Here is a 27,363-nt window from a genome sequence, read left to right as displayed (position 1 = left end):
TCAGTTTGCGAGCCTGATGGACCCCGAGGCAAGGCTGGGATCGGTGTCCCTCTGCACTGGGATGCTTTTAGGCATGGGGTGCCAGCAGAGAACCACGAGCTACCAGGCAAGGGCACGTCTTGTGCCCCTGTGAACCTCAGCAAGGAGGTTCCCCATGGTTGGGTCCCAAAGGGTGGGTCACAGGTTGGGGGTGTGGGGCAAGGAGAATGGGGCTCTGTGGCTGCCCCAGAACGGATCCAGGGAGGAGGGCTGAGTATCTGGGGCTGCGGGATAAAGCACATTGCAGCTCTGGCATCTGGGGAGGGTCAAGAAATGGGGGACTCGCCTCCATCCAAGGTCTGGGGGAAGCTGTGACAGAGGAGCACAAAAGCAGCTCATGGCCCACACCCCAGCACTCACACCCGTCACACCTAGAGGGTTGGGGGCCCCCTTTTAATTCATTTGCACCCCTCCTTCTTCTCCTCTGCTCCTTTAGCGCAGCCTTGCACCGGCTGCCAGGCTCGTCGGGCTCCTCCTGAGCCATGGGGGCTGCTCCGAGGTTGTGAAGGTGGTTAAATAAATGTCACCAGACTGGGAGACACCCCCTTGGCTGGCTATTTTGGGGCTCCTGACAGAAGTCATTGGCACAAGCTACTTTTGAAATGTCCTGCCCATCAGCTGCTGCTTTGTGGTCTTCAGGATTGCAGATTGGGGAAAATGGGGAGCCTGGTGCAACCCCTGGGGCATGAACTTGGGGGAGGGCCACATCACGGGGCAGCGTCTTCCTTCATCAGCTGCATCGTCTCGGTGTCGGCGTCCTCAGGGGCTTCTGCCTTGGTGGGGAGGTAGATGGCAGGCTGGAAGGACATCGCTGAAGCTCTCTGGTGCCGGGGGGCTGTGAGATGGAGGGGACACCGGGCTGTCACCAGGCTCTGACAGCCACTGAGCGTCCCCCAGGGTGTTTTGGGGTGGCTGGAGCAGGCACACAGAGGGGTGGGACTGTCACCTCCAGCCTGGGCTGCTGCCAGGCACCTCCTCTTCAGGTTGAGCCACAGCAGGGCCCCGCTCAGCAGCATCACCAGCGCCAGCACCGCTATCAGCCCCACGCAGGATGGTGAAGCACCTGGGGTTGGGGGGAGAGCGGACTCGGGATCCCATTTCCAGCCAAGACCAGTAACAGCCAAACACTGAACGTAGCCTGACCTCCCCCAGCAGCTCGGCTGGTGTCTGAGATGGGCTTTGCTTAATCAGGCTTCACGTTAAGACCCATTTCCCTGGGTGGATGATGGGATGGGGAGGTTGGAGCAACCTTCCATGTTCCTGCTGCTCCTACAACCCCCGTCAGCTGTATGGTGCATTATCCCGCTTTGGACTTGGGGTGCTACAGCTCGCGCAGGCCTATTTCTGACCCTCCATCCTTCAAGGTTGACCCAGCTCTACCACAACCTCTCTCAGAAAATAGGGGCTGGTCCTGAAGGGAGCCCAGAGGGTTGGGGGGGGGAATAAGGAAATTTGGACTCCAAGAAGAAATGGGAGGGGTGAGTGAGTTTTGGGGTCAGGAAAGCATCTCCCGATGCTCCCAAGGGTGGCAGAAAACGAGGCGCATCCTCCAGGAAAGGGCCTTAGGAGCTTGCCAGGATGAAGGTACCACCTTTGTACTTTCTTCTCTCCTTGGGACCTTTTCCCCCCACCCGCTGCAGCCACCGCAGAGGATCCCAGTGCTCACCTTTTGGCTTCGCGCACACCACACCGGCCGCTGAGCCCTGCCTGCACGGCCCCGGACCCATCCCTTTCTGCTGGCACTCCAGGAGCAGCGTCTCAGTCCCCTGGCAGCTCAGCCCCTCCAGTAAGGCATGGCCGTCCCCACGGTTGAACTGGTCTCCGACAGGCGCCGACTGGGCTGGCCCACAGCCCAGCTGCCTGCAGACCACCCCGGCTTCCAGCAGGCTCCAGCCGCTGCCGCACACCCCGTGCCAGGTCCTGTTGTAGAGCACCTCCACCCGTCCTGCGCAGGGACCGGGGCCGTCCCGCACGCGCAGCGGCAAGGGGTCTGTGCCTGCAAGAGGGAGCAAAGGGGGTGAGACAGCCCCTCCGACCCCGCTGGCAGATGGAGAGGGGTGTGCAAGGTGCACACGTGTGCGTGGCATGTGCCACCTGCACCTGCTGCACCATTCCCCCCACTCAGCTCCCTTGCAAGGTCTCCCATCAGTGATGTCCCACCAGTGCTGCCAGCCTCCCAGTCCCAGATAAAACCCTTTTTTAGGACATCTGAGCATCCCCCCTGGGCACCACCTGAGCACACAACTCCTGCATCTTCCTCGTGGTTGCAGTTATGGAGTCCCCAGCTCCTAAGGCCGCACTGGGAGAAGGTGGTTTCCGTGCCGGTGCACTCCACATCATCCAGCCAGATGGGGTCCGACCCTGGTCCGAAGTGAGCTTGGTGTGGGACTGACACGGCTGTCCCACAGCCCAGCTGCTGGCAGACCACCTTGGCGTCCTTCAAATCCCAGCTGTCGTCGCAGACAGTTCCCCACTGCTGTTCGTGAAGCACCTCCACTCTCCCGGCACAGCGATTCGGGCCGTTGACCAAGCGGACCTGCACCTCCTCTGTGACGTTGCCGTCTGCCAGGAGAAATATGGTTAGGAAAGGCAACAGGATGCCCATCACCTCACCAAAAAAACAAAATCCCCAAACCAGAAGCCAAAGTGCAAATACAGAGTCATTATGGTCCCCCCCAGCAAGGGATGCAACCCCCCCAACCCTTCCAGAAGAGCATGGCTGTAGGGATGGGCTTCAGTTGCACCTTCATGCCCTAAAATGGTGGTATCTCTTCCATACACGTGTGTGGACCAGGCCATGGGGACCAGGCTGGGGATTTGGGGTCAGGGCTTGACTCTCTTAGTAGGACAGGGAGGGGGGTGTGAAGGTTTTGATGAGATGTCGGTTATGAATGCAGTGGGAACCTGTTGCTGGGTTGGGGACGTGACTGGCCAAAAAGGGGCTATGATGCTTTGCCAGCCCCCCTTCCCAAAAATCCTGCCTTTCCAGGTCTAGCATCTCCCCAAAGGCAGCCAGATGAAGTACAGGCCCTCCTGTCCGTCTGTCCCCCAAACGCCCTGTGTTGCCGGATGGGATGTACCAAAGCACACCACGCTGGCATCTTCTCCATGGTGGCAGTTAGTCTGTCCCCAGGGAAGGGCTTGGCACTGGGCGATGTTGTCTTCGCTCCCGGTGCAGTTCACGTCATCCATCCAGATGCGCTCCGTCCCCTGCCCGAAGCGAGCCCTGCCAGGGGCTGCCACGGCCGCCCCGCAGCCCAGCTGCCTGCACACCACCGCCGCATCACTCAGGTCCCAGCTGTCGTCGCAGACCGTCCCCCACTGCCCGGCGTGGAGCACCTCCACCCTCCCACCACAGCGGTTCGGTCCCTGTACCAGGCGGACCTCGGCCACCGCTGACCTGGCCTGTTCTGTGGGCAGAGAAACAGGAGATGCAGCGTTGAGGACAAGAGGGCCACGTGTCCAGGGGAGGCTTTCTGGCGGCAGCAGTCGGGGTGCAAACCTAGGCCAGATGCCCAGCCTTGGTGGGACAGAAAGACAGATCCTGGCCTGACCCTGCCTGCAGAGATGTGTGGACAGGCATGGCCCTTGAGCTTCCTAAGCACCACCAAGCACCTACATTTGGCCTCCAGACTCAGTCCCTGATGGGGAAGGGGAGAAATAAATCCCCTTTCTTGGAGCCTCGCTGGGATCCAGCAGAGTCTCAGTGCAGCCCACATCCCAAACTGGGTATCGATGTCCTCTTTCCCCCCATTCCCTGCTCAGCTGTGCCAAGGGCGGTTGGATTGGGGCAGCTTCCCGAGCTACTGGGGTGTGGGGATGGGAGCCAACACTGTCTGCCAAGGGGATGAGCCCCTGTGCCCTTGAAATCTTCCTGCAGCCAATGCTCCTGAGGTCACGTTGGAGAGGAAAAGGCTTTTGTTTTTTGGGAGGGTCAGCTCCAAGCTGTGCTTTTAGGACCCCGCAGGAATGAGCATCACCTGCACAGACCACGCCGGCATCCTCTTCATGGGTGCAACCACTGTTTCCCCAGGGCCTGGCCCGACACTCCACGAGGGCGTTCTCCCTCCCGATGCAGGCGACACCGTTCAGCCAGATGGGATCCATCCCCCTCCCGAAAGAAGCTCTTGTCGGGGCTGAGACAGCCGCCCCGCAGCCCAGCTGCCGACAGACCACCATCGCATTTCTCAGGTCCCAGCCGTGGTCACAGACTGTCCCCCATTGCTCATTGTGAAAGATCTCCACCCTCCCAGCGCAGCGATGTGGGCCGCCCATGAGCCGGACAGTTGATGTGTTGGTTGCGCCGGTGCCTGGAAGCACCGCAAAAACATCACAGTGGGTTGGGGACACACACGGTGCTGGTGGCAATGCCCGGGGCTGGGGCAAAAGGACCCGCTCCCACCCCAGGAAGGGCTTGATCATCCTGCTGCAGCACCACCCCGGACGCAGCGAGATGCAGGATGGACACCCCTGACCCCCCTGGGACACCCCGTGTTGAGGGAGATGGATGTACCTAAGCACACCACACTGGCGTCTTCTCTGTGGTTGCAGTTACTCTGCCCCCAGGGACGGGCTCGGCACTGGGCCAGGGCGTCCTCGCTCCCAGCACAGGCCACATCATCCAGCCAGATGCGCCCTGTCCCCTGCCCAAAGCGAGCCCGGGCAGGGGCTGCCTCAGCTCTGCCACAGCCCAGCTGCCTGCACACCACCGCCGCGTCTTTCAGGTCCCAGCCGTCATCGCAGACCGTCCCCCACTGCCCGGCATGGAGCACCTCCACTCTCCCGGCGCAGCGGTGTGGCCCGTCCACCAGCTGCAGGTCAATGGAGCTGGAGTTGCCTGCTTCTGTGGAGAGAGAAATAGGTGAACACATGGCTGGAGGGCACCCCCCTATCCCTGGACCGCCCCTGCCTGCATCCTTGGGCCACCCCCTACCTTCAGCACCCCACACATCTCCAGGGAGGAGCAGGACAGGGCCAGCATTCGGCCAACAAAAGGGATTGATGTGGCTGAGTGCTGCCATTTGACCAGGGGGAGGCTGCCCCAGGGTCACAGAGTCACTGAACGGTTTGTGCTGGGAGGGACCTTCAAAGATCCTCTAGTCCAACCCCCTGCCACGGGCAGGGACATCTTTCGCTAGATCAGGGCCTTGAAGCTCCATTCAACCTGACCTTGAACACTTCCAATGATGGTAGGGGCTTCTCTGGGCAACCTGTTCCAGTGTCTCACCACCCTCATCATAAAATTCTTTATGTCCAGTCTAAATTTCCACTCTTTTAGTTTAAAACCATTGTCCCTTGCCCTGTCACTACAGGCCTTGGTAAAAAGTCTCTTGCTCTCTTTCTTATAAGCCTCTTCTAAGTATTTAAATGCTGCAGTAAGGTCTCTCTGGAGCCTTCTCTTCTCCAGGCTGAACAACCCCAACTCTCAGCCTTTCTCCATAGGAGAGGTGCTCCAGCCCTCTGACCATTTTTGTGGCTTCCTCTGGACCCCCTCTAACACGTCTGTGTCTTGTGCTGGAGGCCCCAGGGCTGGACACAGCACTGCAGGGGGGTCTCACGAGAGCGGGTCTCCCTCGACCTGCTGACCACACTTCTCTTGATGCAGCCTGGGGTACAATTGACTTTCTGGGTTGCAAGCGCACATTGCTGGCTCATGTCCAACTTGTCACCCACCAGTATCCCCAGCCTTCTCCGTAGAGCTGCTCTCAATCCCTTCGTGCTCCAGTCTGTACTGATACTGGGGGTTTTGCCAACTCATGTGCAGGACCTCACCCTTGGCCTTGAGGTGAAGGTCCAGGAGATACACATGGGTGAGAGCTGCAAGGAGCCCCTACACCAGCCCTGCACACAGCATCTCCTGCAAAGGGGCCCAGCTGCCTGCCCCTGGGTACCAGCAGGAGCTCTGCCTCTGGCCAGCCCCGTCCCGGCTCTCACCTGAGCACACCACACCGGCGTCCTCCCCATGGTGACAGTTGTGGCTGCCCCACATCTTGGCTGGGCACTCGAAGAAGTCGGTTTCCTTCCCCGTGCAGCTCACGTCATCTAGCCAGATGGGGCCAGTTCCCCACCCAAACTGAGCTGAGCTGGGGGCTGAGAGGGCCACCCCGCAGCCCAGCTGCCGGCACACCACCGCCGCATCACTCAGGTCCCAGCTGTCGTCGCAGACCGTCCCCCAGTTGTTGTTATGAAACACCTCAACTCTCCCAGCGCACTTGCCCAAACCACCCACCAGGCGAAGTTTGGGGATGCTGGCAATCCCCGAGCCTGAAAAATACCCAAAAATGGGCATTATTAGAGATATGCTTGTGCATCTTAACACCTGATGGGTTGGAGAGGGCAGGACATTCCCCACAGCAGGTCTGGGTGGTGTTGCTGCAGTGAGCTTGTACGTCCCTTGCCCTTTTTCAGGGACTTGCAGCAAAGTGAGCACGGGCATTTTTGCAGGGTGTAAGGAACTGCAGAAGATCCCTTCCACCAGTTGCACCCTCAAGGTGGTTGCACCCTGGTTCAGAGGACAGGACAGGAGAAAGCATGTGTGTCTCCACCTGAGGAACACCATGCTGGGAAGAAAAGATGCCCAAGTGTCCTCCCCAGTGTTTCTCCGTGCTTTCCTTCCCCCTCGCTTGGAAGCTCCATCACCTGGTGCTACCCACTTCTTGCCCTAGAGGAAATGGCAAAGGATCTTTTTCTGGTTGTCCCTGTCCTGACAGCTGACTGCTACATTGACCTTCTGAGGCCAAGGCTAGACCTGTAGCAGCTAGCTCAGAAGTGTGTATCACATGAGAGCAGCTGGTTCCAGTGCATCTTTCTGCATTTATCTGCACATCCTGGCATTTTACAGTGCCGGCAGCACAAGTCACTCTGCCTGCTTTTGAGCTGGGGCAGGGCACAGTTGCATCTGCTGCCACTCAAGCAGCACCCATGCACCCTCCAGCTGCCACTCCCAAAAGGGTACAGGTGCCTCACCCCATGAAACCACCTCCAATGGTGCCAGACATTGAGGCATTTCTTAAGCCATGCTGCTTTTTTCCCAGTGTATCGTATTTTCCTACGTCTCTGAACCCTGTTATTTTAATGCACTTTCTACCAATCTGGGCAGTTTTTTGGCCAGCTTGTTCCAAGACTGTTCCCAGCCTGCAGAAGGATAGGGCTTGGTCCATCTTACAGAGACAGCATGTGGTGAGAGTTACCTGAGCACACAACGCTGGCATCTTCCACGTGGTTGCATGCATGGTGTCCCCAAGGCTTGAACGAGCATTCAGTGAGGGTGGCTTCTGTTCCAAGGCAACTCACCCCATCTAGCCAGATGGGGCCAGATCCTTCCCCAAAACCAGATAAGCCTGGGGCTGACATGGCTGTTCCGCAGCCCAGCTGCCGGCACACCACGGCTGCGTCGTTCAGGTCCCAGCCATCGTCACAGATGGTCCCCCACTGGTGGCTGTGGAAGACCTCCACCCTCCCAGCGCAGCGGTGCGGGCCGTTCACAAGCCGTAGGGCTTCTGAGCTCCCCAGGTCCAAGTCTAAAACCAGAATCAGACAACAGTAAATCCTGGCCAGAAATTCTTGCCTGTCAAGCGGCCGGCAACGTGATGGACCTCCCCTTGCTAGGCCTCCACCAGCATGTAGCATTTCTGCTACTGCTGCACCCTGGGTGTGCGTGTGTGAGCACCCTTTGGGACAAGCCTGCTAGGACCATGCCCAGTAGATTGTCAACTTGGCCAAATTACTGAGGAGCTCCCATGATATGAGTATCCCCATGGAGACAAGCAGGCAAGGAGCCACCAAGTGCATCGTGCACCTGAGCAAGCAATAGCTTGGTGAAGAGAAGGGACTCCCTGAGGACTAGATGCTGTGTGGTAGCATGGATCAAAAAACCCCACAGGGGTAGCTGCAACCCTGGTGTGCCAGGGCTCTTTGCGTGTGATGGAAAACCTACATTTTACAGGCTTGGGATTTCCAAGCACTTTGCTGGAAGGAAGCCAGGGATGGGTAGACCTCAAAACAGAAAACACCTTGTTTTTCCTGGTGGGACCACAGGAACAAGGGCTGGTTGAGCCAGGACAAGGGGGAGCTGGATGAGCAAATTTGGTCGGACTGCACAGCCTCCCCCAGGGGAGGACTGATCCCCGACTCACCGCCACTGACCTGCAGCTGCAGAGCACATGACGCCTGCGTGCCCCCTCGACTTGCAGCTCTCAGCGCCCCAGAACTTGACCTTGCATTCGAAGAGGGCCCCCTCTGTCCCGGTGCACTCCACGGCATCCACCCAGATCAGGCCATCTCCTGTCCCAAACTGGGCAGACCCCGCAGCAGAGTGTGCCACCCCACAGCCCAGCTGCTGACACACCACACGGGCTTCGGCCAGGTCCCAGCCATCGGTGCAGATGCCCCCCCAGCGCTGATCATGAAACACTTCAACTCTCCCGGAGCATGGGTCTGAGCCGTTCACCAGACGGAGGTTTCCGAGGTCAGAAATGCCCGATCCTACAACATCAGAGAGCGTACATGTGTTAAGGCGATACCTTCTGCCCCATGAAACCTCTGTCTGCCAGCAATGGGTTTACATCAGAGGCTGAGTAGCCTTGGGGGTCAAGGATGTTCTTGCAACAACAGAGAGGGCAGATCTTTGAGGTGTGATGTGAACTAGCCCAAGTGGTGCCCAAGGCTTGATTAGCATGGGCTTAACCAAATATAGTCAATGGACCCTATATGCTTTACCCTCCTAAAGGAGACACATAGGAATGGGTTCTGTCACCAAGATGTAGGTGTCCTTGTGTGTTTGGGACTCCTGGGATACCTCGCCTGCCCTCCAGCTTCTGCTCCTGAAGGGCACAGGTTTTCCTGTAGGATCTCTTAGCCCAACTAGGATGAGATGCTACCTTCCCATGCTGGGGTGACTGAATTCAACTCTGGCTGTCTTGGTCAGTGACATCCAGATATTAAGCAAAGTCCATCTGATATTAAGCAACCTGGTTGCAACCCAGTGGCCCCAGCTTCTTAACAGTCACTCAAATGAGCTGCGGGGTTCCTCTGGCAGAAAGTCAGAGTTGGAGAGCAGCGAGAGGGATGGGAGATGGGCTCTCATGGGCTCATGCAGCTCTGAGCATCACAGGGAACATCTACCATGGATCAACAAAGGTGTTGGAGAGTTCTCCCTGACTGTAACAGTTGAAGACCCATTCGTACTGCAGTCTGCCCTGCTGGGGAGAAGTAGGTGGCCATGTTGCAATCTGCCTGATGGAAATGGTCTCTGGCCTGTGCTAACTGCTGGGATTTGTGATAGGTAACATCAGCCACAAGCATGCTGGAGACCATATTTTTAGCGATAGCCGTGCAGATGGGCAAGGCATTTGTTTTTCTTTGACTTTAACGTCTGCATACAGCTGCCCTCTTCCACCAGGATGGACCACGAGGGGCTGACTTCAGAGCAAAGGGTCTTCAGATTGGCTGCAAACTGTTCCTGCATCGCAAACCCTTGCACTCATAGAGGAAAGCAGAGTCAAACCCCAGACCAGGAGGACCATGGTAGAGTTTGCTGCAGTGCTCCCAGTGCCACGACAAGTGGTGGTTACCTGAGCACACCACACTGGCATCTTCTCCATGCTCGCATCCATGGACACCCCAGCCCTTGGTTCTGCATTCAGAGAGGGCTGCCTCGGTCCCCAAGCAGTGCACGTCGTTCAGCCAGATGGGTCCCTGTCCCTCCCCGAAGCGAGCCCGCCGTGGAGCTGATACCACCATCCCGCAGTCCAGCTGCCGGCACACCACTTTGGCATCCGTAAAGTCCCAGTTGTCGTCACACACCGTCCCCCATTTATCATTGTGAAACACCTCGACCCTCCCAGCGCAGCGACCTGGACCATCCACCAGCCGGACCGGGGCGAAACTGGAAACAGCCGAGCCTGCAACAGGCAGGGAGATGCTCAGAGCACCCAACCCCTTCATGGGAAGAAGAAGGACCCTGCGTTTTGGCACGTAGCTGGTGCTGCTTGGTCACATCACCTCTGAACCCATAGCATCTCATCCCCACCTCATGGAAGAACTTCCCAAAGGGTTTACTTGACTCAGCAGCAAGTGGAGTGAAGGCGGCATCTTGCTCCCAACTGGGATGGGGGATATTACCGGTGCATCCTGACCCATTACTGGTGCTAGAGTGAAACCCACCTGAGCATACCACGCTGGCGTGCTTTCCGTGGCCACAGCTGCTCTCTCCCCATGGGCTCATCTGGCATTTTGTAAGGGCTGGCTCCGTCCCCTGGCAATTCACATTGTCCAGCCAGATGCGTGGGGGCCCGGCACCAAATTCCAGCCCCTCCATTGCTGGCAGCACCCTCCCACAGCCCAGCTGCCGGCACACGACCTCAGCATCCTGCTTATCCCAGCCATGGTTGCAGATGGCTCCCCACTCCTCCTGGTGAAGCACCTCAACTCTGCCAGTGCAGCGGTGCGAGCCATTTGCCAGTCGGAGATGAGCCGGCTCAGGGATGATCGAGTCTGCGAACACCCGAGAGAATTATTAATGCTTTCAGACAGCCACCAGTTTCCCTCCATGCTTATCCTATTGCAATTAAGCTCCCAGCCCCTCTTCTAGCTGCCAAAAGGCACAGAGGATGGGAGAACAGGAGGGGTGAAACCCAAAACTCTCCCCAGGAGCACCCTGCACCACAGCATCTCCCTGCAGACGGTGGTCCATGCTGGTCCTGCACCCTCCTGGACCCCAGCCCCACTCCCTACAAGAATTGCTCACTGGGTGAGTTGCTTTCAACAAGCTTCCCTGCAAAGGGTTGGTCTTGTTGGAGCAGGAGGGTTCGCAGAAGGGCAGGAAATGGGGATCCCTGTAGGAATGCCTCCCATTGCCTTAAATAAACACCTTGGGATGGGAGGAGCTGCACTCCGATGGACCATCAGGTGCAAGGGGGGGTCTGGGAAAACCCCACTGGCTGCTGGTGCTGACCCCCAGTCTTACCTGGGGGTGCAGACACGACACAGACCCCCTCCCCACTGCCTTGTGTGGAGTGAGCACTTGTCACCTGAGCAAACCACGCCGGCATCTTCCCCATGGTAGCAATTATTGATGCCCCACGGCCGGCCCAAGCAGTCAGACAGTGTGTTCTCCATCCCCGTGCAGTTCGTCTCATCCATCCAGATGATGCCGTCCCCACGCCCAAACTGAGCCCCGCCGGGGGCCGACAGCGCTTGCCCACAGTCCAGCTGCCGGCAGACAACCTCGGCATCCAGCAGGTCCCAGTTGTCATCGCACACAGTCCCCCACTTCTTGTTATGGAAGATCTCGACCCTGCCAGCACAGCGGCTGCCATAGTTTACCAGCCGGACCTGGTCACCCTCTGAGTTACCTAAAGGAGGGAAATATGGGGAAGGGCCAGCACGCTGTGTCCCCTGGGTAAGGAAAACTGCTCTGGCACCTTCTCAAGTAGCTGAGTGTTGCACCAGGTGCTGCAGGCATGTCTAATCATCGCAAAAAGGAGTTGGCTGATCCCCAGAGCCTGCTGGCTAAGGGGCACTGCAGCAGCATCCCACCCACTTGCATCGGAACCGACCCCTCCAGGAGGATGCCCAAAGTTTCTCCAGCCCCCCAGGCACCCCATGACACTCTGTGATGGAAATGCCCACGAAGAGGGCATGTCATCCAGGGCTGCTTGCAAAGGTAGAAAATAAACGTCATGGACAAAGATCCACCACTGCGAGGTGGTTACCTGTGCACACCACGCCAGCTTCTCTCCCATGGTGACAAGTGCCATTGCCCCGGGGCTTCGTCTTGCATGCAGAGAGGGCAGTCTCCGTGCCCACACAACTCACGCTGTTGGGCCACGTTTGCCCAGGTCCTTGCCCAAAATGTGACTTGTCAGGCACCGACAGCGCTCTCCCGCAGCCCAGCTGCCTGCACACCACACGAGCCTCAGCCAGACCCCAGCCCTCATCACAAAGGGCTGCCCAGGTGCCATTGTGGATGACCTCCACCCTGCCTTCGCAGGGCGTCGAACCGTTGGCCAGGCGGAGCTCAGTGGCCGTGGACACCCCTGAAGCTGCCAATAACATACAAGGGTAAGTCAGAGCCATAGCTGTTTCCGCTCCAGTCTGAGCATCCTCCGTGCACAGTGAGCGCCCAGGCTGGAGACCGAGTCCTGCAATGCTCAGCATCCTCTTAAAAGTGAATTTTGAGGGGTGGCTTTGCAAAGGGGCTTTATTGCACAGTCACCTTATTGCAAAGTCACTGTATCATAGACTCATAGAATAGTTTGGGTTGGAAGGGACCTTTAAAGCTCATCTAGTCCAACCCCCTGCACTGAGCAGAGACATCTTCAACTAGACCAGGTTGCTCAGAGCCCCATTCCACCTGACCTTAAATGTTTCCAGGGATGAGGCATCTACCACTGCTCTGGGCAACCTGTGCTAGTGTTTCATTGCCCTCATCATGAAAAAGTTCTTCCTTATATCTAGTCTGAATCTCCCCTCTTTTAGTTTAAAACCATGACCCCTTGTCCTATCGCAACAGGCCCTGTGAAAAAGTCTGTCCCCATCTTATAAGCTCCCGTTAAGTATTTAAAGGCCACAATAAGGTCTCCCCGGAGCCTCCTCTTCTCCAGGTTGAACACCCCAACTCTCTCAGCCTGTCCTAACAGGGGAGGTGCTCCAGCCCCCCGGTCATCCTTGTGGTCTCTGGACACACTCGAGGAGGTCTGTGTCTTTCTGATGTTGGTGCCCCCAGAGCTGGACCCAGCACTGCAGGGGGGTCTTAGGAGAGTGGAGCAGAGGGCGAGAATCCCCTCCCTCAATCTGCTGGCCACACATCTCTTGATGGATCCCAGAATATGGTTGGCTTTCTGTGCCGCGAGCGCACATTGTTGGGTCATGTCCAGCTTCTCATCCACCAGTACCCCAAAGTCCTTCTCCACAGGGCTGGTCTCGATCCTTTCATCCCCCAGCCTGCACTGATACTGGGGGTTGCCCTGGCCCCTGTGCAGGACCTTATTGCAAAGGCACTTTATTGCAAAGTCGCCTTTTTGCAAAGGCGCTTTCCTGCTCCCTGCTGTGCAGCCCAAATAAAAGAGCGCACCAAATACTCCATCAAAAGCCCTTCATCGCAGGTGATGGGTGAGACAGACCTGGCCTGGCTGGATGGGCAGGAACTGGAGAGGGCAAATTACACCTGCAGAAAGTTTTGTATGGTACAGCCTAGTTGCCCCCAAGTCAAACCAGGCTTTGGGGCGGGTCCTCGATAATTCATGCACGCAACTGCAAGCGAAGGGCCCTTTTGCTGTTCCTGCAGCTTAGCACTGGATCCACAGCAGCAGGAGGCGGGCAAAGGCTTTGCAGGGCAACTTGCCCACCTGGGTGCTGCAGGTGCTCCCCAGAGCTGCAAAGGGGATGCGGGGGGCAAGCACCCTTGGAGGGTAAGCAGGAGCCATCCCATGATGCCTTAGGAAACCCTAAAAGTTGGACATTGACCCCTCTTGCAGCTTGAGGTGAGTTACCTGAACATATCACTCCAGCATCCTCCCCGTGGAAGCAGTTGTTGTCCCCCCATGCTCTGGCCCGGCAGTCGAAGAGGGTGTCCTCGGTGCCGGCACAGTTTACCTCATCCAACCAGATGGGATCGTGACCCCTCCCAAAGTGAGCCCCGCTGGTGGCTGACAGCGCCGTGCCACAGCCCAGCTGCCGGCACACCACTGCTGCATCCACCAGGTCCCAGCCGTCGTCGCAGACCGTCCCCCACATGTGGTTGTGGAGCACCTCCACCCTCCCGGCGCAGCGGTTGGGGCCGTTGAGCAGCTGGAGGGTGCCCAGGGCAGTGATGCTGGAGTCTGTGGGTACCCCAAGGGGACAGTCATAGAAGGGTTGTGCACCACTGCTGGTGTAGCAGGAAGGGATGGAGGGGTGGAGGTGGTGCACAGCCAGATGGCTGCTGTCCTGGGCTACCTGAGCACTCAACACTGGCGTCCTCCACATGGTAACAGTTGTGTTCCCCCCACGGCCTGGCTCGGCATTCAGAGAGGTTCCTTTCCTCCCCGGTGCAGTTGACCTCATCCAACCAGATCTGTCCCGTTCCTTCTCCATACCGAACTCCTGGTGCCACTGACAGCACTGTCCCGCAGCCCAGCTGCCGGCACACGACCCGGCCCTCAGGGGAACCCCAGCCGTCATCGCACACTGTCCCCCACGTCCCGTTGTGGAGCACCTCCACCCGCCCAGCACAGCGGCTGGGGCCACCCACCAGGCGAAGGAACCCCCCTGGGCTCTCAGCAGCCGCGCCTGCAAAGCCAGGAGGGGAAAGAGAAGGGGAGGTGAAATCCTGGGGGTGGATGGGGCTCAGCTGCTCACATATTTGCGATAGTTCCTGCCCCCCCAAAAAGGGTTTCAGAAGTGGTGTTGACCATCCCACACCTGCCCTGGGCATCTCAGGTGGCTCTGGGCATCTGTAGTCAACTGAGACCCTTCTCTGCATCTAAACCCTGAATTTATCCATCTTAACCTCAGTGTGGATCCCACACCCCAGGAACGCTTTTCTTGCTCACGTAACAGGCACAGAAAATGGGTATTTAGCTCATGCATGTTTTTGTACAAGTGGCCATCAGCAAAGATGTAACTTCACCATCAAGAGTGGGTAATGCCTTGGGGTCCAGCGGCGTGGAAAGCTTGTGGGAATGAGTGGAAAAGTGCTTGAGCTCAGGGTCTTGGCAATTTCAGGTTGACATAGCGCTTAAGGGATATGGTGTAGTTGGGAACTGTCAGTGTTAGGTTAATGGTTGGACTAGATGGTCTTCAAGGTCTTTTCCAACCTAGATGATTCTGTGATTCTGTAATGTGCAAGACCCACGATGTGAGATTGCTGCTGGTCCCATACGCACGCTTTTGCAAGAGCGCTAACTGAAGGGAAATGGTGCAGAAAGGAGCCATAACTGGGCGTTAGTCATGTGGAGAGCTCAACTGGGTCAGCAGAAAAAAAGAGTTCAAGAGGGATATGATTGCATTGTGTAAATAAGCTTGTTGACCATGGATAATGATTTCTGAACTGCTCAGGCGCTGATCTGCGCGTGGGTCTGGCCATCAGCAAGCAAGGGGCCAGTTGTAGCACTTGGGAAGTCACGGGGGCCAGAAAGAGGATGAAACAGGTTAAAAAACAAATCCCTGAGTCATTCAAATACAAACAGCATCTGAGCAGCTGTGGCATGCTGCGTGCAGGTGTGCCTAGCTCAACTCTTTCATTCAGGCTGTGCAGCGGGGAGCAGGAAAGCGTCTTTGCAGTAAAGTGTCTTTGCAATAAAGCCCCTTTGCAAAGCCGCCTCTCAGCATTCACTTCTATGAGGAGGCTGAACCAGATGCACGGGGGGCACTCGGTCTACAGTTTGCAAGCTCTCCTGTCCCCAGGGTAAGAGCACGGTCCTGATGATGGCTGGCTCTTCTGCTTCACCCTTTCCCTGTGTGCCTTTTGCTCTCCTTCCTTATTTTTACTAGGAGCGATGAGGCTACCCTGTGATAACACAATAAATCAACCCTGCAGCTGATTGATAGATTTCTCGGCATGTTTCATGCAAGCACTGCCTGGTCGCTTGTGCATTGACTGTGCTTGGGTGGACAAGTCCCATCCCAGATGTCTCCAGCCAGCCAGGAGATACTGACTGTTGAAGAGGCAAATGCCGTACTGAATTTTTCCAGGAGCAGACTTTAAAAAAAAAAAGAAGTGGGAAAATTGTACTGTTCATGAATCAACAAAGAAGGAGGAAACCCAAGCAAGTTAAAGCAAAATTTTAGTTCCAAGAGGCAGTGGTACAAACTGACCCTAGCAACTAATCAGCCTGGAAATTAAAATTAAATCACAACCAGCAGGAAAAGCACGTTCCTAATTTTGCTTACTCCAAACCTGATCAGATGAGTGTTTCTGCTCGTGCCCTTTGTAAATGTGAACCAGCACTAAGAGCGTTGCCCAAATCAAAGCTTCTGCTCTGAGCTGGGGCAGCTTGGGCAAAGCCCTGAGACCTTTCTTAACCATTTCCAAAGTGAAGTTGCCATTGAACCATCAGCACGATATTGCTCTTGCAGCAGAACTCTTCCCCATCCTTGCACCAATGTGAGAGCAAACCATGGCTGCGGATAAGGGACCTGTAGGGTCTGCAGCTTCCTTATGGCTCTGCCTGAGCACAAGAAGGGACGTGTCTCTTGCCAGCATCTTGCCTGTCTGCCCTGTTAGCCCAAAAACTATTCAGTTCCTTGTGCTGCACATCCATCAGCCAGCCAGCCCTGTCCTGGCAATGTGGGGCTCTACTTCCTCACCTCTCTGTCATATGGGGAGCCAACCCTGTTAATGCACACTGCTGATGGGTTTGACCAAGCCTCCTCAGTGCTGTAAAACCATGAGTTTGCCATGTATGGTCCAGGATAAGCCAAGATTAAAGCAGGGCAGGAGGCCGTGGCCAGCTGTGAGACAGCTTCAGGATCAGGCATGCTTCCCTCCACTCTTGTAATGCTCACAAGCCTTTAATTATGTGGCACAAGCCTTTGATTACGGGGCAAAACCACGTGTGCAGAAGTAGACCTCCAATGTATGACTCTTGGAATGCAGCAGAGATAGCTGAGCTCATGTGAAAAACCTTTCACCCACCTCCAAAGCCATCATAAACCATTCCCCCCTACCCCAGACCCCTGAGTGAAACCCAGGACCACCGACCAGCCTCTGCTGTGCGCCACAAAGTGCTAGCTGAGTAGGCTGGAGAAGCTGACATGGCCAATGGGCTCCCCGTAGTCAGCAGCAAAGGTGAATACCACTCACCCCAAAGACACGCCATCAAGAGGACAGTCCCCGCGCTCTTGGTCCTACCACAGGTGGGTTGGTTTCTGCCCCTGGGGTGGCTGGATGAAGGGTGGAGACCACCCAGCATCCCCATGTTCGCAGCCTGGCCACGGGCTGGAGGTTGGAGTAAACTGTCTTTGTGAAAGATGCCAGCTGAGCCTGGTGTCCCACTGGCCAACTAGGAGGGCAGACTGGGATTTCTGCAGTGAGCCCTCCTCTTCTGCTGCCCTGCTCCCGCCCTGGGAGTTTCACCTCCTGTGAAGCTCTGCCAGGAGTTGACCCGCTGCCCCATGCAGCGGCCAGTCTTGTCATCAGCTTGCGAAATGGTGAGCTGTTCCAGGAAAACATGGAGCAAACAAAACCTTCTCGACGCTCGGGTCCCGTCTCGTACGTGCCATCCCCTGTGGGCACCTCAGCTGCCCTGATGCATACTGGTACAAGATATCTACTTTCAACAGGCTAAACCAGGCCTTTATGCACAGAACTGGGGAAATATACCTACGTTACCTTCATTAGAAAGTGTCTGGTTGGGTTTTGGGGGGTGAGGCACCATCGGCTGCAAGAAAATAGGTTACTATAGGCTGGAAATAGCCTTACTGTGGAGGGTGGAACCAGCGCCTGCATTGTAGCCATTTGCCATCAGGTGAGCCTGGACACCATCCATGACGAGAAAGGGTCTCACACCCACCTTGTGATGCTTTGAACAGCTCGGTTGGATTTGGAAAACAATGGGAACTGCCATTTTCTTAGCCTACTGTGGCTGCACTTGCAAGACCCCAAGGGTCCCTTTTGGATAAGCAGTTTGCTTCCCAAATACTGTTATGCAGATGATGCTCCAGGCATGTCCCTTGCAAATTGCTCCCCAAGCATGTCACAACATGCTGAGAGGGTGGAAGAGTTTGCTGTCCTCCCATCCCTTCATGGCGGCATGCTCAAGTTGTGCAAGGAAAGGACTCGAAGGCAGAGCAGCATGCCACTGGAAAGAATGAGTTTTGCAAAAGGGTCATCAAGTTAACATCACTTGTTGCTCCAAATAGGAGAGTTCAGACAGAGGTGGGTGCTGTGCTGGTGGTACATTGGAGATGGGGATTGCATTGGGCAAGGATGTGACCCCTGACAGAAACAGGGTGGATGGTTCTGCCCATGTCTGTGCAAAAATAAGAAGCAAAATTGGAGCATGTAATGAGAAGAGGACAGCATGGCCAGGAAGGTCTCAGACTGAGTTTAATCTGTTCAGCAAAACCTGAGAGGGGTAGTAGAGTGGAGAGTAGATTTCTGCCTGTACAAAGATCAAACAGGAGAAACCCAAACCCTAGAGGCATGCAGAGCTAGGGCTGAAGACCAGAAGGAAAAAAGAGGTGCACTAAACAAAGGTAGAAGAATAAGCAGGTGAAAATTAGCCTGGAAATAAGTCAAAACTCATATCATAAAAAGCTGAGCAGTTGGGAAGGGTGACTATATGCATTTGTATCGAGGCTCGGTGGGCTCAAGGACTTTGTTCCCCTTCTTTGCAAACAACCAGGCTGCACCGACTGGCATGGAAATGCTGTGAACTGTCATAGCCCGATGCAGCCCTGGGCAAGGACATTTCTGCTGGGGCTGTTTTCACAGTTTGGATAAACAGCCACTCTGCAAGTGAGTCATGGTCCTATGTCCCTTCTGCTCCTTTTGAATTTGGGTGTTGTGTCCCCCCGGGTAGTCTGAAACCCCTTCTTGAGACACTGCAGTCCTGCAGAGCATCTCTGCGGAGTAACCCATGGCCTGAGCTGGGACCGAGCAGATGCTGGTCCTGCATTTGGAGCCCTGAAGAGCATCAACTCACCCCAGCTTTTTTACAAAGACCTTCTCCAAATGGTGCACATATTTTATTGCACAAAACTGGGTCCAAGATCGTTTTTCCCTATTCTGAGGACACTCTATTCAGAGCTAGAATGAGCCCTGGGCCTTTGATGTAAACTTTTGGACAGGCAAGGCTGGAGGACCAGATCTGCTGGGGCAGCTGGCAGGAAGATGAGAAGGATCAGGTGTCAGCAGAAGGATCAAAAACCCTGAAGTCCCATGGATGTCCATGGAGGAGAAGAAGATGACCCTGTGGCCACATGTTGACAGGAGACACCTGGCAAGGGAGGCTCCTGCAGCTGGGGCTTAGGACGAGTAGCAAGATGCAACCTGGTCACAGCTGCAAGCTGCTGGCTGGGAGGGAAGGAGAGGCTGGACCTGAAGGGCGCTGAAATACATGCTGTGATGCTTCCATTACGTGTGTCTTCTCCCTGATGCCTCTTGCACCAACTCTTCCCTTTCACGCCCCTGTGTGGAGCTCAGCTCACAAGGCACACCTTCATCACAACCTGGTCAAGCCTGTGGTCCCTTCATTCCCTCCCCATAGCACTGGGACATTCCTCTGCCCATGGCTCCTCCCTGCTTCACCAAAGTGGTGGATTGTTTGGGGCTCAGACCTGACTCCATGGGTTGCTCCATTAGGAAGGTGACCCTTCCTTGCTGGTGGCCAGGACAATATCTCACCCAGCATTAGCAATTTTGAGTCTTCTGTATCTGAACCGATCATCTACAGTCCCTCTATACCCAAGGGGCCTATTTTTCCACCACTTCACCTGGCCAAGTCACTCCATATCCCTGAATTTGTTGTCACACTGCATTCTCGTTCTTTTGTGTTCCAGGGTTTTTACTGGTATTCAAAAGTGCATTGAATAAATACGAGTGAGGGACTTCTCACCCTGTTCTGGATAGGCTTTTAAGCGGTCTCCTCATTTTGCAAAGATGGTTGTGTATGGTGCAGGAGAGCACCCTGCTTGCTTGCGTCTGGATCAGGAAGTAATCCTCACTTCCATGGGAGATTAGGGGGAAAGGTATGATCCCGCAGGAAATGTGGTGAGGGTGATGGCACCAGGTGCCACTGCAGCTGACTCTGCAGGGCGTTGTAGGTATTATAAAGGGGCTATAGGGCTGGGAATAAGAGGGGTCTATGCAGATGGGTTTAGGATGCTGGAGCCTACCCAGAGGACCAGATAGGAGTTATTCTGAGAAGACCTTGCTTGGGGTCTGAGGGACTTTGTGGTGCTGCATGGAGAAACTGGGACACACAGAGGCTCAAGTGCAGTGAGCTGGGGGCTATGGGGCACACAGGGCAGGGGTCTCCGCTCTGCCAGAGCAGGGTCCTCTCTGCTTGACCATCACAGCAACTGCTCTGCTCTTCTTGTTCCACAGAATGGGGTCTTCTGGGGTCCTGCTGCAACCTTGCCTTCAACACCAGGAGCATGGCTGCCTAAGCCTCGGATGATGGCTCGGTGTCCTCTGTCTTCTTTATAAGTGTCTTGTCTGCAAAGTGAAGGAGCAGGGTGATGTATGGAAGGTGCAATCTCCAGCCCCAGGCTGCGGTGCATCCAGGCCAGCCAGGAGTGCAGCCAGCTCCACAAGCAGCCCAGGCGCACCACATGCTGTGGTCCTGCTCTTACCTGGGGAGCGTCCAGCCCATCTTCCACACCTCGTCCACAGGTACAGGACCAACAGGGTCCCACAGAGTATTGCCCCTGTGCCAAGCAGGCCTGCCAGCACCGAGCAGGACTGTGTAAGGTCTGCAGGAAGAGTGAAGCTCAGAGGGAGTTGGTTGGATGGCCTGCCCCTCTCACCCTTCCCTTCTGCTGCATGTTTCTGGGGACTTGCAACATCCTCCCTCACTGCCCTTTTGGTTGTTGGGCCTGACTCACATCAGCAGGAGTGACAGCTCACCCTCTGCTTCGGGAGGGTGATGGGGCTGATGCAAACAGAGCGTGTCCACCAAGGATGCTCAGATCTTCATGGCCACTGAGATGCCTTCACCCAGTTGGTCCCACTCCACTGCCTTACAGCCACTGCCTGCAGGCACCTCTACCCTGCCCACCTAACATCTCCCAGCAAAAAGGCTTATGGCAACACTTCTGCCTGCCTGGGAGGAGGCCAAGACTGGGATTCAGATAGGAGCCTCCACCATGTGTCTGCACTGGGTTGGCCCCGATGCAGACAGAGCAGCTGACAGGAGATCCTGGTGCTCACCTTTCTGCTCTGCACACACCACACCGGCTGCTGAGCCCTGCCTGCACGGCCCCGGACCCATCCCTTTCTGCTGGCACTCCAGGAGCAGCGTCTCGGTCCCCTGGCAGCTCAGCCCCTCCAGTAAGGCATGGCCATCCCCACGGCTGAACTGGTCTCCAACAGGCGCCGACTGGGCTGGCCCACAGCCCAGCTGCCTGCAGACCACCCTGGCTTCCAGCAGGCTCCAGCCGCTGCCGCACACCCCGTGCCAGGTCCTGTTGTAGAGCACCTCCACCCGCCCCGCGCAGGAACTGGGACCGTCTTTCACCCGCAGCTGCAAGGGGTTTGTGCCTGCAAAGAAGAGCGCAAGGGGGTGAGGTGGCCCCTCCAACCCCATACAGTGATGTGAGCTTCTGACTTGTTCCCAAGCATTTTTTTCTGGTGCCCTGATGAAGGCAAGCCACCAGTGCCTCTGACCAAGCTACAAGGCATGGATTGCCTTACTTCATCCCCTTGTACAAGACGCCTTAATAAGCAACATAACCGCAGGGCTGGTATCTGTGAGATGGCGTGCATGGGACACCCATGCCCACTTCCCCAGTGGCACTGGACTTCTGTGTCTAGGAAAGATGAGCCTGGATTCTGTTTTTTTTAAGCAAGGCTTTGCCCATCCCAGGATGCTGTCACTGATGAGCTAGAGGGACATAGTCTAGATTAAAACAATATGAGTTAGGTGCGCAACTCCTGCCTAAGGCAGGGTGGCATTTTTGCTCAACGCTAAGCCAAGTGGCTGGGTGAAAGCTGACTTCTGCTGTGATGATGGGAATGGAGAAGAGTGAGCAGAGAGGAGAAAGCCTGGCACAGTCTTGGTGTAGAACAGCAGCTCCAGCACCCGTCAAGCCCCTCCTTGGATCAACACCAACCATCCTGGCTCACCCGCCCCGGTCTCTGCAGCCTGGTGTTACCTGAGCACACCACGCCGGCATCCTCGCTGTGGGCGCAGTTGTGCTCTCCCCAGCTGCTCAGCTCACACTCGGTGAGGGCGGACTCGGTCCCCTTGCAGTGAACGCCGTCCTGCCAGATGGGATCCTCCCCTGGCCCGAAATGAGCCGAGCCTGGTGCCGACAGTGCCATCCCGCAGCCCAGCTGCCTGCACACGACAGCAGCATCGTGGAGGTCCCAGGTGTCGTCACACACGGTCCCCCACTTGTGGTCATGAAAGACCTCGACTCTCCCCAGGCAGTTACTCGAGCCATTCACCAGCCGCAGTGTGTGCTGCCCTGAAGTGTCCACATCTGTGAAGGGAGCAAGGGGCATGTTCATGCCTGACCATCATCCACGGCTCTAGTTGGCCCTTGCAACATGCTAAGCTGTGGGAAAATCCAAGCATCCTTCCATGAGCGCAGCCTCCAGCTGCCTGGAAAAGGTGCTACACCAACAGGTCTGGCTTGGGATTTGCTTCTCACTGGGGTGATGGCACTCCAGAGCGTGGGGCTTGGAGCCTGGCAAAGGATTCTGGGGTCAGTAGTGACTATGGGAAGGTCCGGGGGTCACCAGTGCCTACGGGAGGTGGTAGGAGGCATTGTCTGATGAATTTGTGTAGCTAGAGCTATCGGAAAGGGGAGAGGTAGGAGACGGGCTTGCTCTTCCTGCACAAAACCATCTTAACAGCATGCTGGGGTCTCACAACCTGCGCTACCACAGGGAAAAGTATCACCTACTGTGGCATTCATACCCTTCTCTCAATTTAATTTTAATTTTTTAAATCAGACTGGGGTAAAGGCACCCATCCCTGGCTACCTGGGATGCAACTGAGCTGATCCTGCACCCCAACCCCCACAGTACTTATTCCGACTAACGTGGATCTCCTGAGCACACCACAGAAGCATCTTCCTGGTGGTCACAGCTGTTGGATCCCCACGGCCTGGCTTGGCATTGAGAGAGGGCGGCTTCTGTCCCCGTGCAGTTCACATTATCCAGCCAGATGCGGCCAGACCCTTGCCCGAAGTGAGCCGAGCCCAGGGCCGAGATGGCCGTCCCGCAGCCCAGCTGCCGGCAGACCACCGCCGCCTCATCCAGGCTCCAGCCGTTGTCGCATACTGTCCCCCACTGATGGTGGTGGAGCACCTCCACGCGCCCCGCGCAGCGGCCGGGGCCGTTCTCCAGGCGCAGATGAGCTGGTGCGTCGGTGACTGTGCCTGCTTGTGATACAAGACACAAGAGGAGCGTCAGACCCAGTCTCCCCCCAGGGTACTTCTTCTTGCTACCGTGGTGAGACCCATGCCAGAGGCTGCTCCCCTGTGTTTTGCACAGGGGGGGTTTCCCGTGTCCACAAAATGCCATTGACTATCTAAAATTTGGGGCTAAACATCTTAGGTGTGGGCAAAACTAGCCATGCAATCTCAGAGCCTGTGCCCATTCAACATGAGCGTAAGCAAACCATGAACGTCTACAATCCATTTTTCAGTCCTCCTGGGTGACCATCCATGAACCCTTCACATGGCCGCAGCACCACTGCAAAGGGAGAGACTTTCTGCAGACCCCCATTGCCATTGCCCCTTCTTCAAAAAGACTTCAGGGCTCCCCCACCCCACCTTTGCACAGCCTGTGGGCTCCTGGTCCCTGTAGCATGGTGGGTTGGGACCTTGCTAGGAGCATCTAGCGCCCCGTCCGGTGCTTCCCCTCACTCGTTGGTGCCCATGCGAGCACACTTTCTGCATGTTGCCCAAAGGGCATTGTTCCCTTCCTATTATCCCCGCTGCTCCTTACTTTCACGGACCTGTGCGCTAAAGAGTGTCAGCGCGGCATGTTGTTGGAGCTGGGACAAGGGGGACAAGGTCACCCACCCAGGTGTCTGCTGTCCAGCCCTTGGCTGCAAGCTGTGAAACCAGTATCAGTGGAGCAGAGCATCCTCCACTGAACACTGAACTTCTCCTGGTCCACAAGCATGATGTTACCTGTGCACACGACGCTGGCATCTTCTCCATGGTCGCAGTTGTGGACACCCCAAGGTCTGGCCAGGCACTCAGACAGGGCAGCTTCGGTCCCACTGCACAGAACATTGTCCAGCCAAATGGGGCCCAAGCCCTGGCCAAAGCGAGCTCTGCCATAGGCTGAGACCGCCATCCCACAGCCCAGCTGCCGGCACACCACGCTGGCGTCAGGGAAGCTCCAGTCGTCGTCACACACGGTTCCCCACTGGTGGTCATGCATCACCTCTACTCTTCCAGAGCAGCGGTGGGGGCCATTTACCAGGCGGAGCTCTGCAGGATGGGCGTGGATGGCCGTAGGGCGGCTGGATGAGTCTACAGAGGGCATAAGAGGTGCAGCATGAAAACCCCCTTGCCCTCATTTCTGCAGGACTGTTCTGTACTCCACTACAGTGGTTGATGGCACTCAGTGGTCACCAATGTGTAGCCAACTTGGGCTGGGACAGGGGTGATGCCACGTGGTCCCAGCAACCTGTGGTCTTTCCAGCTGTGGCTGGAGATCCTGATGATGCTGGGATGGGAGAAGGAGGAAATCTTTTTTTCCTGGGGTTCATGGGGCACCACATCCTCTTTGCAGGTGAAGGTGACAACCGAGGGGGCTCAGCACACTCGTGTGCCAATGTCTGTTGGGACAATTCTGGCATTGGGTTAATGGTTGGACTAGATGATCTTCAAGGTCTTTTCCAACCTAGATGATTCTGTGATTCATTGGTGGTTCCAGTATCTACCAACTGCCATGAGCACCTTGATCAGTCACCAAAGCTCCAAGCTTTTGGAGTCTCACAATTTGTGGCCATAAAAGAGTGTTCTCTAGCTGATTGCAGCTCACCAGAGCCAAGAGCATGGAAACCATCCTATCTCGTGTGTTGGTGATGGGGAGGAGGAATCTGGGCATGTCATCCTGGCCGTTCTCTTCCCTGCCTAAGGTTGCATCTCGCAGTGCCTGCCTGCAAACCACAACGGGTCTCTAGCCTCACCCGGGCCCCCAGACCACGCAGCCGAAGCAAGGCATGCCTGGTCCTGCTCACCACAGAGGTGTGTGATGTGCAACGGGTCCCTACACCTCTCCCAGAGGTGGTTCAGCATCTCGGGAAGGTGGAATTAGCACAGATAACATCTTCAAACCTGCTTCCCAAATTGTTCCCCAGCCTGCAGTCCCTTGTACGGGACAAACCACAGAACCATCCCTTGCTGGGGCCATGGGTGTTCTTTGCCGCAGGGAGCTTTTGGAAAACTGGGGGGCAACACTCCTTGCAAGGGAACTGCTTTGCAGACCATGTGTCATTGTTACCCCCACCCCATAATTTCCGTAGGGCATTACCTGAGCACACCACACCGGCATCTTCGCCGTGGTGGCAGTTGTTCTTTCCCCAGCCCTTCGTCCTGCAGTAAGACAGGGCGACCTCCGTCCCCGTGCAGTTGACATCGTCGAGCCAAATGGGACCGGTCCCTGCCCTGAAATGCCCGGTCCCAGGGATGGATAACGCTGTGCCACAGCCCAGCTGCCGGCACACTACGCCAGCATCCTCCATGTCCCAGTGGTCATCACACACTGTTCCCCACTGGTTCTCGTAGAAGACCTCGACCCTGCCGGCACAGCGGTGTGGGCCATCTGACAGGCGGAGGGGAGCCCGCTGGGAAGCAACTGGGTCTGAAAGAGGGATATAGAGAGGGTCTGGTGCACAAAAGCAGCACCGGGAAAGGCTGTGTCGCCTGCATGAGCTTCCTGGCGCTTCTGCACACAGTGCCTTATGTGAACCATGGATGTGCTTCTCCTTTGGCTCAAAGACAAACCAAAAAAACCAAAAATCCAAGCCCATGAAAGAAAATGCTCTGCAAACCCCCTTTTTGAAAGACAATTATCTTTAAAGGGGCTTCAGATACTTTTTTGCTTAGTATTCCAAATCAGTAAAGAGGAAAACACTGCCAGCTGGACTGAAAACTCCAGGAAACTGTATGCAGTGAGTAGCTGCCAGCTGTCTGAAGGAAAGGGGGGGTCTGTCTGTGTGCAGCCTGGTGCTTTAATTAGTGATTTGCATGATGCGATAGGGAGCCTGTGCAGTAAATTTGCCCATGGGCCCTAGCCAAGTGGAGCTGCATCTTAGAGGAGGGCATTACATGGGCTGAAACTAGAGCAAGAAAGGTAAACATGAGTGTTTAATTGCTGTGGCAATAAGCGCTGGAGTGGCCAAGCCACTCTGGGATGCCCAGGTTGGGGTCTGGGTAGAGGCTGCAGCATCCCCTGGGGAAGGGGATGCAAAACGAGGCAGGCAGAGGCAGAAAAAAATTAAAAAAAGCACCTTGGCATCCCACTTGCAGCACAGTTGGTCACCTCCTGGAAACACTTTGTGCCTGCAGGGTGCAGAGCAGAATAAATGCTCTTGTTTGCGCTGCAGGGATGAGGACTTTGTGCCCTTTGTAAACAAACTGGCTGGCCCTGAAGAGGTGGCCAACACAAATAAGCAATTTCTGATCTTGACTGTCACTGGTTGGTGAGGCTCCAAGCATTTCCCAACCGCTTCCCAAACATGCAAGGGCAGCAGTGCAGAGGCCAGGCTAATTACCTGGCTAACGAGGTCTCCTTCCCCATCCACTGCTTTCTCTTCCTTTTTAAAGCCTGGTGGATCAAAGGAAGCTTTGCCCCATCCATCTGCAAGCCCAGTCCCCCCAGATTCCTGCAGATCACCGACCCCCTCTTTCTCCTAGGATGCTCCTTCCCCCACGCAAGAGCTACTCACCACAGAGGCACGCCAGGTAGAGGAGGAGCCCTGTTCCAGCGAAGCCAGCCAGGTTGCTGTGCAGGGACAGGAGACAACGTCCCCAAAACCCCATGCCCATCACAAATGCCTTAGGATGGGTGACCATCTCAGTGTGAGCTGCAAGCTAAGCTGGGTGCCCTGGGTGGTGAGAGCAGGTTTGTCCCCTCCTCTGCAGCAACATGCCCTGAGTTTGCCCAGCACTCAACCCTCCTCCTGCACTGACCCCTCCTCCCTGCTGTCCCCAGAGATTTTGCCCTCTGGTTTTAAGTGGTTTAAGTGCCCACCCCCCAGCACCTGAGCCATGTCTGCTAGAAGGTTCCCCCCGTTCCCAGCTGTGTCTGCCCCATTTCATCCCCACCTCCCCCAGCCAGCTCTGGGCTCTGGATCCGGCAGCAGGAGGGTTTGCAATGCTCACTTATGGAGGTTTACACCCTCAGGAAAAGCCGAGTTTCATCTTGTGGGTATCCAAAGGTGAATCCCCGCTATACAGAGACACCCCCAGAGTGCTTGCAGAGGGCAAGAAGCCTCCTTTCCCCTGACAAAATAAGGAGTTTCAAGGGGTTGTGTACACTGAAGAGCATGCTCTGGCTGGACTCTGTACCAAAGTCATGTCACTGAAGCCATCGCGCGTATGAAACGCACAGCCTGTACTCTGGGAGTATCGCATAATATAAAGAATAAGGGGAGGGTGGTCCAGAAACCGCTGTAGCCACTGAGATTAAGCTGCAAACACACTCAG

General features: G+C 56.1%; 2 protein-coding genes across 9 annotated transcripts; both read right to left on the bottom strand.

The window, feature by feature from the left end:
• Positions 1 to 413: 413 nt before the first annotated feature.
• On the bottom strand, positions 414 to 17,076 carry LOC141917183 (scavenger receptor cysteine-rich domain-containing protein DMBT1-like). Of its 5 annotated transcripts, XM_074810263.1 has the most exons (17): positions 16,826 to 17,076; positions 13,978 to 14,310; positions 13,533 to 13,862; positions 11,754 to 12,083; positions 11,070 to 11,393; positions 10,204 to 10,533; positions 9,612 to 9,941; positions 8,185 to 8,523; positions 7,230 to 7,559; positions 5,974 to 6,303; positions 4,553 to 4,882; positions 4,020 to 4,349; positions 3,120 to 3,449; positions 2,272 to 2,601; positions 1,706 to 2,035; positions 986 to 1,102; positions 414 to 874 (listed from the first exon to the last, which is right to left on the bottom strand). In XM_074810263.1, exons 1-17 carry the CDS (start codon positions 16,938 to 16,940, stop codon positions 747 to 749), a joined length of 4,986 nt encoding a protein of 1,661 aa, XP_074666364.1. In that variant the 5' UTR covers positions 16,941 to 17,076; the 3' UTR covers positions 414 to 746. The 5 variants fall into 5 exon arrangements, with proteins under 5 accessions (XP_074666364.1, XP_074666362.1, XP_074666365.1 ...); XM_074810261.1 differs by lacking the exon at positions 16,826 to 17,076 and having other exon boundaries at positions 13,978 to 14,470; XM_074810264.1 differs by lacking the exons at positions 11,754 to 12,083; positions 13,533 to 13,862; positions 13,978 to 14,310 and having other exon boundaries at positions 16,826 to 17,070.
• Positions 17,077 to 19,511: 2,435 nt separating this feature from the next.
• LOC141917186 (scavenger receptor cysteine-rich domain-containing group B protein-like) lies at positions 19,512 to 26,800 on the bottom strand. 4 transcript variants are annotated; one of them, XM_074810269.1, is made up of 8 exons: positions 26,604 to 26,800; positions 25,187 to 25,516; positions 23,833 to 24,180; positions 22,735 to 23,076; positions 21,841 to 22,170; positions 20,897 to 21,226; positions 20,320 to 20,439; positions 19,512 to 20,182 (listed from the first exon to the last, which is right to left on the bottom strand). In XM_074810269.1, the coding sequence occupies exons 1-8, from the start codon at positions 26,728 to 26,730 to the stop codon at positions 20,130 to 20,132; spliced, it is 1,980 nt and encodes a 659-aa protein (XP_074666370.1). In that variant the 5' UTR covers positions 26,731 to 26,800; the 3' UTR covers positions 19,512 to 20,129. The 4 variants fall into 4 exon arrangements, with proteins under 4 accessions (XP_074666370.1, XP_074666371.1, XP_074666372.1 ...); XM_074810270.1 differs by having other exon boundaries at positions 22,735 to 23,073; XM_074810271.1 differs by lacking the exon at positions 20,897 to 21,226.
• Positions 26,801 to 27,363: the final 563 nt, after the last annotated feature.

Source organism: Strix aluco, chromosome 35 (genome assembly GCF_031877795.1).
Source record: "Strix aluco isolate bStrAlu1 chromosome 35, bStrAlu1.hap1, whole genome shotgun sequence".
Taxonomy (NCBI): domain Eukaryota; kingdom Metazoa; phylum Chordata; class Aves; order Strigiformes; family Strigidae; genus Strix; species Strix aluco.
The sequence above is the reverse complement of the archived record's forward strand: the minus strand, read 5'-3'. Positions and strand labels throughout refer to the sequence as shown.